The sequence below is a fragment of the Cotesia typhae genome, unplaced genomic scaffold (assembly GCF_013202065.1).
Source record: "Cotesia typhae breed Kobodo isofemale line unplaced genomic scaffold, CoteBio_Ctyphae scaffold_91, whole genome shotgun sequence".
Classification (NCBI taxonomy): Eukaryota; Metazoa; Arthropoda; class Insecta; order Hymenoptera; family Braconidae; genus Cotesia; species Cotesia typhae.
The window spans coordinates 35,402-50,395 of record NW_027423781.1 but is presented as its reverse complement, the minus strand read 5'-3'; the positions used below and the strand labels follow the sequence as shown (position 1 = coordinate 50,395).

General features: G+C 29.4%; 1 protein-coding gene across 1 annotated transcript; it reads right to left on the bottom strand.

The window, feature by feature from the left end:
• Positions 1-673: 673 nt before the first annotated feature.
• Positions 674-11,308, bottom strand: Cad89d (cadherin 89D). The gene is made up of 20 exons (XM_074258414.1): positions 11,203-11,308; positions 10,164-10,294; positions 9,910-10,068; positions 8,715-8,823; positions 8,445-8,647; positions 8,239-8,367; positions 7,104-8,160; positions 6,831-6,992; positions 6,584-6,761; positions 6,018-6,279; positions 5,652-5,955; positions 3,639-5,575; positions 3,485-3,573; positions 3,316-3,399; positions 3,183-3,251; positions 2,875-3,084; positions 1,838-2,059; positions 1,410-1,616; positions 868-1,199; positions 674-801 (listed from the first exon to the last, which is right to left on the bottom strand). Exons 1-20 carry the CDS (start codon positions 11,270-11,272, stop codon positions 767-769), a joined length of 5,949 nt encoding a protein of 1,982 aa, XP_074114515.1. The 5' UTR covers positions 11,273-11,308; the 3' UTR covers positions 674-766.
• Between the last annotated feature and the right edge of the window lie 3,686 nt (positions 11,309-14,994).

The following is a 14,994-nucleotide window of genomic DNA, read 5'->3' as shown; positions in this document are numbered from 1 at the left end:
TATACTCGATAGGCTGCTTTCGGTCAAGGGAACGTCCATCGAATCAGCTTTGGCTTTTAATCTCCCTCTTTCTCATTTTTTCCCCAGTTCAATCGATTTCCTTCTCATTTTATTAAAAAAAAATATATATATATATATATATATATTTATCATTTTCTTTTTCTAGGTCCTATCCCAGTTTTGAGCAAGTTTGTCTCATTGGCACACAACAACATTAACAACAACACGACGAGTTTGTTAACGCATCACCTTCAGGCTCCAGGCGACGATTAAATCCTTGGCCTTGACGCAGACGCTACTTGTGGATAGTTTTTACCAAGGAAACAATTAACAGCAAGAGACCAAATAGAAAAAACAAAAAAAAAAAAAAAAACCAGCACCGATTTACTTAAAACTTTTTAAGTTTCTATTTAATTGGTAAGTTGGTATATAAATATATAGGTGCCCTTGTTTAAAAAAAAAAAAAAAAAAAAAAAAACAACAACATAATAGCTAAAGAGATTAAAAACTATAAATGAATCATCTGTAAATGGGTTGCTCCAATTGTAATTGTTTTCCTGGTAGTACATGAAAACGCCAACTCATTATCCCTCGGTTTTGTCTTGTGTCAGGGACAAACATTTTATTTTATCAATTATACAACAAACCGAAATCAATTGATCAATGAAAAAAAAAAAAAAAAAAAAAAAACATTCAATTAACTCGTTAATAATTATATAATAATATTATAAATTTATTTACAACAATTTACAATGAGCCTTTGGTATCACCAGAACAACGAGTGACTTGATCCTGTTGGACCTAAGAATATTTTTAAAAAATGAATAATAATGACAAAAATTAAACAAATATAAAAATAAAAATTACCATTGAGTCTCGTCATACTGTGACTAAAATCAGAAGAACCGGCTGGCTGCTGTCTGATCATAGTTCTTGAGACGTGAATTTCCGGCAAGGGTCGATCTTGTATCCATTTCTTTTCGACTTCCGTCCGATAACGCATCTCCCGATTTAAACTAGTCTCTCTGGCGTAAATCGATGACTCGCCGTTTGAAAATGAATTTAATCGAGTCCGCCTTCTGCTACTCGAGCAACTAGTCACTGGTTGTTTTTTATCATTAACAACAAATTCATTGTCACCGCGTGAAAGTTTATGGCTGGTACTGCGATTGAGTGACTTTAAAGAATCCTCGTATCCACTGAAAATAATAAATAAATATCCTGACATTAAATAATAAATGATGTTAAAATAAAAAATAATAGTGATGCAAGAATTTTGTTATTTGTCGAAAGCTTAAAGTCATTAAAGTCATTAAAGTGATTGATATTGATATACTGGCGTGCTGGTAGAGTGCTGGTAAATTTAATAAACAAAAATAATAAATTAAAAAAAAAAAAAGGGTACAAACTTGCTGCTTTCACCGCTGGAAGGGGTTGAAGAGTGTCCATGTCCACAATGACAAGTACGCGCAACTATTCCAGAATCTTGTCCGCTCGAATGTATAGAGGTTGCTGAAGCTTCAATGCATCCATTAGAAATTCCTCGTGTCGTGATTCTATTGCTGTTGTTGTTAATGTTGTTTGAATCTCCCACACAGCTAGCAATACGCAACCGACTGTGAATTTAATAACACACACTCACACCCAACTAAACAACTAAACAACTACTTATACAACTATTTGTAATGCACATCACATCGTGTGTAACCAACACCAGCATACTAAAATCCAAAATCCAATATTATAATTAATGTATGGTTGTTTCATGCTGCAGTATTATATGTTATTGTGTAAAAAATTAATTTTTTTTTTTTTTTTTTTTAAATATATTTGTTACCTGTGATGAAGGCATCCCGGTTCGTGTTCACAGACACTCAGTCTCCTGGTATCGATGGCAAAGGGTTCTGGGTCATAACGAAGGCCATCAACTAAACTTGGAAATAACGAGGCCGACTTCCTCAAGGTAGCTGCGGTTGGCTCAGTCAGGGCAAAACCAACTGGTGAAAACATTGCTGCTGCTGCTACTGATGATGGATCTAGTCTTCTCTCATGACCATGGCTAACCAACAACAATTCATTGAGCTCCTATCATCACTTTTTTTTTATTTATTCATTCACCCCTTCTCTAAAAAAGTTACTTAACCCCTATAATCTTATAAGCTTATAGCTTCTTATACTTTTATCATTTAATTTATAATGATAAATAATGGAACAACTTTACTGGAAACTAACAGAGCCAATAAATCTACATCATGCATTACTATTATTATGATTATTTATTTATTTACAATATGATAAAAAAGCTATATTTGGTTTATTTTTTGTTGATTATTAGCATTAAATTCACTAGAAGTAGTAGTAGTAGTAATAGTATTAAAAAAAAGTAATAAATAGAAAGACAGTTTATATTTATTAATGCGGGTTTTAAAAATGGTGGATTAAGGTTTATTCTCTCTGGTAGCAACAGCAGCTACCACTGGAATTATTTACCGCATCAGATTAAATAAATAAATATATATATATATATATATATATATATATATATATATATATATATATATATATATATATATATATATAATACAATATTAAGCGAGCTTCTGAATCAGATAATCACAGAATAGGAGTCACATAGTTGATGGTACACCATTGATGTTACCGAATATCCTACAAAAAAGATTTACAAAAATCCCAGTACAGCTACATTAATATTATTATTAATATTATTATTAATATTATTATTATTATTATTATTATTATTATTATTATTATTATTATTATTTTATGTTAATAGAAATAGAGAGTACAAGCTTGATGGTAATATTAAATGCTAATATAATAGTGTTAAAGATGGATAGATATAATATTACTCACCGTTTGTTATGACGAACACAAACGACACAGAGAATTGATATCAGTGCACCGAAAAATATAAGACAGCTAAGGACAACTACCCCAACCTCAAGGGTAGACAGCAAATATCTTGAACTACTGGCGTTATTTCTCAGTGTGTTTCCTGTGATCTCAAGTACACGATACCGCTCCAGTTCATCCTTTATTTCCGATTTCTTTCGACGAAATACACTGCAGTAAAAAGCATTAAAATCATCAATACAAATTCACATATCTTGAATTTTATTTTTATAAAAATATTCAAATCTTTAATTTTCTTCTCAACTTACTTCTGCAAAGTTTCCATATCGACCATTATATTTAGATCTGGATCAACCGCGTACAAATAAACGTCGGTACTGATAAAAATAATTTATCGATAAAAGGTTTTGAAAAAGGATTAAAGATTAATTAATAACTTACCAAGTAGTATCAATCAAATTTTTTTCAATATGGGGCTCTAATTTTCTTACCCTGACATCTAACCCCGTGAGGTTTTTCAGCGCTCTGTTGAGTTTAATTCGTTAATCATCATTAGATGGTAGAGTGATGTTAAAAACTCGGTCAGCTGCGTATAAATACAACGACTTACCCAGTAATGTCTTCCACCTGATTTTCTATTTCCGTTGGTTTTTTTCCCATAACTATAACCACTTGTTTGTTATCATCAACAACATAAACCTATAATAAAATATTAATAATAATAATAATAATTAAAATTAAAATGATAATAAAAAAATAATTACAAAAACATTGGCAATTGTACTGCGCCCGTTATCAGCGCCTCGACAATCAGTGGCCTTGACATCAAAACCAAAAACTTGTCCAGCCTCTCTGGTAAAACTGGCGACCGAGCGGACTTGACCAGTGAGTGGGTCAATAGCAAACCTCGGAGCATCTTGACGTCCCAATATTTCATACCTTATTTCAGCGTTTATACCCTCATCTGGATCTTTAGCATCAACTCGAATTATTTCATATCCATAGTTAGCAGATGCTGGGACTGCAGCCAATAGAGGACGACCTTTACTCTTGAACTTGGGCGCATTGTCATTAATATCTTTAATCCGTACAACTATTTTAGCTTCGTTTGTCCTCAAATCAATAAGTTTATCCTCTTGAACTGGATATAATATCATTGTAGCGGAATTTGAGGATAATCCGCGAGAAGTTTTATGATCAACTCGAACCTTAAATTCATAAACATCTCGATACTCTCGATCAACTGATTTTATTAAAAATAATGTACCATTATTTGGGTCAATGTTAAATAAATCAAATACTTCACTGTCATTTGATACTATTTCATACTTGGTTATTTTACCTAAATAATTATCAGATACATTTAACTTAAGCAATTTCAAGGGCGTTGATGAATTTTCTTCAACCTCTACTTCGTAATAACGATGCTGGAAGAAAGGTTTCCAGCTCTCGGCTTCCAATTCCTCAAGAGGTTCATCAATGTCCAAAACTTTAACGTATAAAATTCCTGTAGACGTAAGACTTGGTGATCCTAAATCACGGGCTGTCACTGTTACATTGTGTAATTCTTTAGATTCATAATTTAAATTTTTTATCGTTGAAATGGTACCATCTTTACTGTCTATTGTAAAAAATTGTCGATCCTCTGGATTTGGTAAATCAAATAAAATCAAACCATTTCCATTACCAACAAAATCTGAATCATTTGCATATATACGATGTATAATAGTACCAATTGGTGTATCTTCAGCAACAGATGCATAATAAATAGGTACCGATTGTTTAATCTCAACAAAACCGTACAATGTCGGTGGATTGTCATTAGCATCTAAAATATTTATTTCAACATCGACACTTGAACTGAGCGATACAACTCCATTATCATAACCAATCACAATTATTTGATAATTATCTTGTTTCTCACGATCAATATTACCAGTTACTGTCAATACACCAGTTGTCAATCCAATTTCAAATAATAATTCTTCACTTGCATTAATATATTGTTGTATTTTGTAATTTATTTTAGCATTATCTCCAAGATCAAGATCCTCTGCTGTTATTTTACCTATTTTATATTTATTGTAAATACCCTCAAGGACATCAAATGCGTACCATGATTTTTTAAATACCGGTGGATGATCATTAACATCGGCAATCTTCATTCTAACAGTTACGTGATCGGTCAAATTATCAGGGTCGTTGGCAATAATATTTAAATAAAGTTTACGTGCGACAGGAAGTCTACGAGCGACAGATAACTCTCCTGACCTTGGATTTATAGTAAAGTAACTGTAAGGTGTTGTTGTTGGTGTTGTTGGTATATCGGAAATCGGGTGTAGATAAGGTGGATATATCGTCTCATTGGCAATGCTGTAAGTTATCTTGGCATTGTTGTCGTAGGTGTCCTTGTCCTGGGCCAGTAAACGGATTATCACAGTTCCTATTGTTATATTCTCTGGTACTATAAGTAAAGGTGAACGTCGACGCTGTTCAATGTCCTTGCTCGATTTTTCAAGACTATCATCATCATCATCATCATTATCATTTTCATTTTCATTATCATTATCATAATCATTTATTTTATTGTTTGATACAATAATACCGTAGTCAGGAGAAACAATCATTTGAGTAAATTTTGGTGGATTGTCATTAACATCATCGAGATTTATAATTAACGAGGCGGTTGAATTTTTATTAACTGTAATATTAAATAATTTAATAGTTAACGCTAAAACCAGTTTATCTTGAAATAAATAGTTTCGACTTTCACTTACTGTTGTCGGCGGCAATAATACGTAATGTATAAGTGGATTTGTTTTCTCTGTCGAGCAAATGAGAGCCACGACCGGCGAAAAAAAGTCTCCCCGTATCAGAATCGATTGAAAAAAGATCACTGGCATCGCCCTCGAGAGTTAAACTGAAATTACGGTTCGCTACGTCGTCGGCATCATTAACAGACACCAGACGATTCAGAGAAACTTCTGTACCGGGGACACTGTTTTCGGGTAAATGACCTTTATACTTTTCTATATCAAATATCGGTGGATTGTCATTTACATCCTCAACAACAATTGTAACCTAATATAAATATATAGTAAAACAAAAAGTTATATTTTAAAAATATTTAATTATTTATTAACCTGGAATATCCCGAATCCTCGAGTCGTTTCAGCAATAACAGTGATACTGTAATTCTGTTTAATTTCACGGTCAAGACCCCTCACTGTATAAAGGTCACCGTTCTCAGTTATTGCTATATCAGGAAGATCGCGTTGATTGGCTATAAGAAAACGTATATTACCCGTAATATTTAACGTTGAATTCCGCGGAAGTACTTGTCCGATATACGCATTTCCCATATTTTCTTTTACATGATATACCAATGGAGCTCGTGTCGTTCCTCTGGAATAAAAATAAAGAAACATTAATAATTATATAGTAATATATCGATTTAGTAATTGATACACTCGAGAGAATAATAATAATTAATAATAAAAACTTCCGCAGTCTTTTGTCATCGCGAGCGTACGTTTCACTTTCGAAAATGACAATTGTCTATCGTCCAGTCATCAGTTATTTACATCCTATTATTACACGGATTATAACTTTTATTTAAAAAAAAAAAAAAAAAAAAAAAAACCAACACATAAAGATAAAGATAATACAATACAACAAAGTAAGTAATTATTATTTTATATTAACTTACTTGGTAAATAATTTTCGATTGTCATTTGGATCAACAACATTTATCGAGACATTTGTAATTAAAGTCAAATCTTTATTATTAGTAACAACTCCTTCAAATTCATAAGACTTTCTAGGATATCGTTCTATCTCATCAATCACCGTTATCGTTCCTGTCTGCTCTTCTACAGCAAATGGAACTGCAATATACAAAATTACGACATTAATAAATTTAATCAATTTATAATTTTTTTTTAGATAAAAATTACCTCCCTCGTGGTAACCGTGTAAAAGATCATAAAGAACACCAGATTTTCTTATAGCTGCATCGTTTATTCGAATCTGACCAACGCTTGTACCAACCGCGACATTTGTTCCGACCCAAAATTCATAAGGAGCCCCCACAAAATCCGGTTTAATTTCTCTAAAATCTAAATATAGAAAAATAAATACATAATATATATTATTTTTTATTTTTTATATTTAAATAATAAAGTTCAAAAATTAATGTGTTAATTGATGAATTTATGAAATGAGCATACCACTATCCGGTGGAAATACATCAACCGTGACAACGGCCAGTGAGAATCTCCTTTCACTGGGATTTGCTGGTTGATCCGTAGCTTCAACAAAGATTGCATGTCTCCCCTCAATAATCGGACTTTCCGCAACAGATATAGCGCCGGTACGTGATTCAACGGTAAAGGGAACACGTCCCAATTTATTACTGATAGAATTATTATTATTATTATTATTATTATTATTATTATTATTATTATTATTATAAGTAGTAGTGGTAGTGGTATTGAAGTTGTTTTTTCCAGTCTGTTGAATAGCATATCTTACAACTCCATTTCTACCTAAATCGGTGTCAATTGCGTGTACTTTACCCAATACTGTTCCAACTTTAGCATTTGTTCTAGTCATAAATTCATAAATATTACCGGGTATAAAGATTGGATTATTGTCATTAACATCCAAAATAGTCACTTGTACAAATACATAACTTGAATTTTTACTTTGAATTAAAGTAACAACATTGGGTTTCTTTTCAACGGCTAAAACTTTCATGTTAATAACCGAAATCCTCTCACGGTCTAATACTATTTCGTTTTTAACCGTTAGCCATCCGGATTTACCGTCAATATCAAATGCACCCGACTCATCGTCTAGCTCATAATTAAATTCACTATTTTCACCTTGGTCCCGATCATAAGCAATTACTTGAAGTACACTGAATCCGTTTGGTAAATTTTCAACAATACTTATGTTATAGTGATCTTGCTCAAATTCTGGTAAATTATCATTTAAATCAACTATTTCAATAGTTACTTTAGCAAATGAATATTTTAAAGGATTGTCCAGTTGGGATGCGTGAATTTGAAGGATAAATGTATTATTGTTTGATAACGTTACACGTTCACTGTCTAAATCGATACCACGTTTAAGAAATAGGGAACCGTTTGTTGAATCAATTTGAAAAAATCCACGTTCATTTCCCGACACTATAGAGTATTTTACTGGTGTATTTATTCCTCTGTCTTGATCTTCCGCGTGGATTGGCTCGTCCATTGAAATTTCCTTGTGAATAGAACCACGCTGTAAATGTAATCAAATTTTATTTATTATTATTATTATTATTATTATTATTATTATTACTCTATGCATTTAACTTACTGTAAGTGGATAAGTTTCGTGTATCCGAGCTCGGTAAATTTCTTTAGTGAACTTTGGACCAAGGTCGTCATTGTCACGGACATTTACTGTAACTGTCGTGCTTGAACTTTTAGATGGTATACCACGATCCTGTTAAATTCAATAAAAATAATAGTAAAAAATTTCTTTTATAATAATAATAACAATAAATATTAATTAAAACTTACAGTTGCTGTAATTACTAGATAAAAAATGTTATCACCGGCGTCATAGTCCAAAGGTTTTCTAAGAATTAATGCAGTTCGATGACCAGACTCGAGTGAAAATTTCCCGTCCTCATTCCCTTTTACTATTGCATAATGAATATCGCTATTTGGCGTGTTTGGTTTGTCGCCATCAATCGCTTCTATTCCTCTGAATATCGTTATTCCTTTAATAAATTAAAAAAAATTATTATTTTTTTAAATTTATATTTAATAAAATAAATTTAAACTTACCAGGTGGAGTAAATTCATCAACAGATACATAATAGGGTGTATTAATAAATTGGGGTGCATGATCGTTTATATCTTCAACGTAGACGGTGACAGATAAATGTGAAGATGTCTATAATATATATATATATATATATATATATATATATATATATATATATATATATATATATATATATATATATATATTTATTATAAAAAATAACTTAAAAAAAGATTTAGCATAAAATACTGTAGAGTAATTTTCCCGCGAGCTACGGAAACTTTACCGAACTTTACACGCGATATACCCGCACATACACATAGACATTAAAGCTTTTATATGTAAAGAAATAAAAAACGGTGTGTTACTTTTTTTTATGTTCTTCTCATATATATACATAATCCGTCGGTTGCTTTGTTAACTTTTTATTTTTCTTTTCCGTTATTTTACTTGCAGCTTATTCTTTTCTTTCATTTCTCTCAACATTAGTTTTTTCTTTTAATGCTTTACGGGATGATGATGATGATGATAATACATACATAGTTATTGCGAGTTGAAAGCTTTTACTAAAAAATTCATTGGGGATCGCACATAGTCAGTAATTTTAGTCAGTAGTTGTCAATATACAGCATATAATAATATATATATATATATATATATATAAGATAAAAAGGTTTTATTAAACACGTGAAAATTTTTTAATATTTATATGCACAAGAGGCCTCATCCTCTCATTTATATACAAAACTGAAGAAAGAAAGCACATAAATAAACAAGGTCAATAATTAAAATAATGGATCGAGTTTAAATTTCTCAACAAACGTGAAATTCCAATAAAATAATTTGTTTTATTTAAATTTATGTAAAGAATTTATTTAAATATATTAAATTATTGTGTATTAGTGATATATTAATAAGTTAGGTACAATAATAGTCTATTGTCAAATGCTGTATTCTGTATTCTGTGTATTGCAATAAGTAATTACTCACTTTAAATGCGTTCATTGCACTGTCTCGATAAGTCTGACCCGGTTGTTCGTACACAGTTTGTCCATCCGTGAAATAACGCCACCAGCCAAATCCCTTTTCATTTTTATTTTTATTTTTATTGTAACGTCGTTATTATATTATTTATTTATCTCGACATTTAACCGTACAATCAACCATAAAAAGAACCAATAAATAAAAATAATAATAATAATAGTAATAATTTACCAGAGAATTAGCCCCGTCCGAGTAGTCACAGACAAAACGAAATTTCAAAAGATTCCTCGGTATTTCTGCGTCAACGAGCTCCTCCAATGATTGTACCAAAATAACAGATATATGAGTTGAATTAATATCTCTGTACGCAAAGTAACGCGCGTCTTCATCCTGCTAAAATAAATAATAATAATAATAATAATAATAATAATAACAATATTTATAATTAACCAAGTACAGTGTAGTAAATAAATTAACAAGTCGACCTTATCGACCGGCATAATTGTCAAATGACTGCGAGGATGAATCTCTAGAGAAAGAACTTCCGCTCCAACAGGCAAATTTTCTGGCACTCTCACAAATTTTAAATACTCGCCCAGTGGATAAAATTGGCATCCTATAATTAAGTATTAATTATATATTATTAATTAATTTATACCAAGAAGAAAAAAAAAAAAAAAAACAAGAAACAATTTTATATTTAATTATAAAGAAAGAAAAAGCGCAACACACTTGATCGTTATCAGGCTTAATGTATTCTCGTATAACATCACGCTCGTGCACTCGCTCTTGATTTTTTTTTTTTTTTTTTTTTTTTTTTTATATATTCACTCTCATTTCCCTTTTTTACTCCACACACTATTATAATAATAATATTACTTTAGTACAGATTTGTATATTTTACCAAGAAAAATTTCAATTTTTTAATGATTTTTTTCTTTCCTATTAAAGTTTAAAAAAAAAAAAAAAAACAATAGCAATAGCAGCCTACTCGTAATTATCGAGTTTAATCGTATATCGTAATTGTTTTATTAACTCTAAATGTTTACCTTAACTTATCGCCTCTAATTTTTAATGCAATTAAACCTTTCATCAAAAGCAAACAACAATAATTAAAAATAAAAATGAAAACAAAAATAAAAATAAAATTTTATTTTCTTTGTAGGATAATTGTCGTATTTTTATAATTTTAATTTAAAAAAATTTAATTTGACACTTGCCGGATGGTATGTAGGCCAAGGTCATAACACTTATTTTTTTATTTTTTTATTTTCCAGATTTTATACGGTATGATTTAATAGGACGAAAAAAAAAAACTAAATAATAATAAAATAGGAAACTGAAGATATTGAAGGTAATATAAAACCCCTTATTTTAATGTCTTTGAAACAACACTCGTTTGTACACTCATTTTTACAACTTTTATATTTTTAAAACTTTTTATTTTTACAGATTTAATAATACCATCGATTAATTTATTATTCGTAACACGTGTACTAATAAATATTAATAAATCTGACTTACCTGTTGATTTGTTGATTAACGAGAGTAATAAAAATAATTTAAAGAATAAAAGTTTCGTTAACTTGGCCATTTTTTATTTAATCAAACTAAAAATCTGTCATTCTGTAACAAAAAAATAAAAATATATTTACTTTAAAAATATAATAATAATAATAATAATAATAATAATAATAATAATAATAATAATTATTATTATTATTATTATTATTATTATTATTATTATTATTATTATTATTATTATTATTATTATTATTATTATTATAAAAAAGGATGAATATGTAGTGAGTATAGGAAGACAATATATTTGCATGAGTGACTCTTGAAAATTCAGCAAGCCATGTGTCTGCGGTTCGGTATACCAACCCCTGGAGTACCAGCATATAATGTTATTTCTCACGAGGATAAGATCAAGGTCGAGATGCTGCTACATGTAAATTGTTTTATCTAAATATATTAATATTTTATTTTGAAAACTCGTGCTCGTACTTGACTTATTTTTTTTTTTTAATTATTAAAATTTAAAAATACACATACAAGTAATAAAATGTTTATATTTATATAGTTTTGTGTTTAAAGTTTCACGAGTGACTGATCGTTGGCCGATCGGCGATCGCGATCCTTATTACCCATTTGATTCCTTTAAACAATTTAATCCCCTTCCCACGGATGTTAAATGCTTTTACTACGATTGCACTGGTACCTGTCGATATTCCCCCAGTTTAAGTTGCAATAATAATAACAATGATTTAAACAAACTTTTGAATAATCAATCGACCTTTTTAACAATTTAAATAAAAAATTGTTTTCTCTTGGCGTAAACACACCTTACAATATAATATAAAAATAATAAAAAATTGCATTGAACTATTTTAACTGAAAGTTTATAAAAATATCCGGTAAAAGACAGGAAGTTAAGAATAGCCGGATGCTGCTGCTGCTGCTGCTGATGTCAATAGATATATTAAACTTATTTATTTTTATTCATTTAAAATAGGATATATGATAGAAATCAATTCACTGGGAAGTATTAAATTTTGTTATTAAACTTTGACAATAAATTTTATTTAGATTGCCATTACTTATCTATATATGTATGTTTTTAAATAATTATTTTATTCATAATACTTTCGCTGATGGATTTCCAGTAAAGTAAAAGTGAAGAAATTAAACAATAAATAGTAAATAATGCGCTCTTTAACCATAAATAATTACAATCTTTATGTCTATCTGTTATTTTATCTACAATTAAAAACTAACAATAATAATAATAATGATAATATATATAGTAATAGTTAAAACACAATTCCAGGATAATAAATAAATCAATGCAATTGACTCTACTTACGCATTTAAATTTGCACAATAAAAAATATCAACCGGTTTAAATATTTTGTAAAGTCATAATAATAACCGGTCATTTGTGTCTCAAGAAATTACTTAAACGTACTTCTTACATTATTATACATATATATAATTTCGTAATTTAATCTTTGCAATAACAAAAAAAAAAAAAAAAAAAAAAAAAAAAAAAAAAAAAAAACCGTTGATCCTGTGGTAAAAGTTGTTGCATAAAGTAATATATTATTTGCGTAATAAGGGCCGGTTGTGTATTATATTTTTTATCATGAAGATCAAGGCAGTTGGTTGTAACCTTGAGGGCATCGACATTAGACCTCTGGTGCTCTCACTGCTACCTCACTACCTCACAATAATATTTTTAAAATTTCTCTTCAGTATATTTTGTAGATACTCTTCACGTATTTCAGACAATTTACAATTTAACGCTAAAGTAATTTTAATGAGGAGCGCTGTTTTATTGTTGTATTATATTAGTATGTATGCAGTCGTATATCAATAATCTATGGAAAATAAATAAAAGAAAAGAAAATATATCTAGACTAGATTTTAAAAAATAGATTATAATAATAAAGGTAATATTAAAATATATTGAAAATAATAATTATCATAACCATATAAGCATTAAGGATTTAATAACTGCTGGAGCGTAAGACAGGAATTGATAACTCTCCTTGAGTAAGAGTTATTCTCTTATTTTTTTATTATCTCATTCTTAAGATTTAATTCAAAGCTTTGTCCTCTGGTGGTAAGTATAATCAAACGAACAATTCACTAGCTACTTTTACTTAAACTTACTTCACTTAAACTACTATTCAGTAGATTAATATTTTAAAATAAAACGACTTACTGGACTACTCGCCAGATTAATTGTTCTTTGACAAATATTATTTAAATATTTCAATCACTTAAATTCTTAATCTTACTCTATTAATTAATTGACTTTATCATTATTAATTTAATATATAATAAATTATGTTATTAACCCATATAATATTTATAACACGAGCGTGTTGTATTGTATCATAACAATAATTATGAATTATGGATGGGAACTAGCTATTCTCAATTCTTTTATCATCATCTAATTTTCGAGAACTGGAACACGAGATTCACCTTTCTGATTTTTTTATATTATATTATATATAACAATCGATAAATAGAACGAAACCATTCAATAAATATTTTATAATGCTCCTAATACGCATCATTGGTTATCAAAAAAAAAAAAAAAAAAAAAAACAAAACTAACTAACTCGTGCTGTATCTTTTGTGAAAGTAAACTTATTTAATTTTGTAATTAATTAGAATTTTATCTGCGGTTAAACTGGTTATTACCGAGCTTTAATCATTTTTATCTAATTTACAACGGTTGGAATTTAATCTTTAAAAAATTTTAATTGAGAAATATTATATGCTAAAGTGCAAGTTACTTTTTGCGAAATATTTTAAATTATATACCACTGTTTCAAAATGTTAAACAATTAAAAAAAAAAATTTATTCATGTATAAAAAATATTGACAAAAGTTTAAGCCGTTTTAAATAATAGCTGATAAGAGTGACACGAATTAGGTATATATATATATATATAGTTATATCAATATCAATAACTTTAGAGGATGACGCTCACCGGAGTACTCGTGTGTATGTATGCCTATGTGCTGGGGATTCAGGATAAACTTTGGATAATAAAGGATAAGAAAGGATAACAACGACAAGGAGAAATGAACACTACACCTTACTACACTTACTATCGTGACCTTGAATTCAAATCGCGTATCACCTAAGACCAAGAGTTCGTCGCTCTTATTTTTATTATTATTAAATCCCATTTTTTATTTAAAAAAAAATTGACTTTAATTAAATTTACTCACCAATTATATTTAAATAAAATCACCATTTTAATAATTATTATTTAAAAAAAAAAAAAAATTTAGCCGTTAAAGGGCCAACGCACGCAGGAATTAACTAATGGTAAAATGGATAAACCTGAACGAGTTGAACGCACTCTTTGAACACTGAGTAGAAGATAGAGGAGGACTTACTAAAGAGTAAGTACTTTTTTAAAAAATAAATAAAAAAAGTTGTGTCGTTTTACGCTCAGCTAAACTCAACTACAACAACAACAACAACAACAACAATCACCACGTTGTACACCTTTCGTACCTGTCTTACGATCATAGATTAGAGACCAGAGACAAAAGTTGTAATTTCTCTCGCCGCAAAGAGTTTACTACTAAGCAATACCCATAAGCCATGCACTAAGTATTAAGAAAATAACAGCCAACAGATTGCCGCCGCTCCATCACAACTTGCTTCTCCCTTTTACTTGCTGTAAATATACTTTTATATCCAGCATAAACCAACCAACCACATACCGACTCAACAACTTCAACACTATTATTAACAATAATTATTTTATCAACTCAATAAAA

What these genes read in the sequence shown, in the direction of transcription:
- Cad89d (XM_074258414.1), bottom strand. Translation starts at nt 11,272, where the DNA reads ATGGCCAAGTTAACGAAACTTTTATTCTTTAAATTATTTTTATTACTC. An exon ending in CAATTATGCCGGTCGATAAG is followed by an intron (nt 10,069 to 10,163) that starts GTCGACTTGTTA and finishes TTATTTTAGCAG; the next exon opens with GATGAAGACGCGCGTTACTT. An exon ending in GATATGGAAACTTTGCAGAA is followed by an intron (nt 3,085 to 3,182) that starts GTAAGTTGAGAA and finishes TTTTTACTGCAG; the next exon opens with TGTATTTCGTCGAAAGAAAT.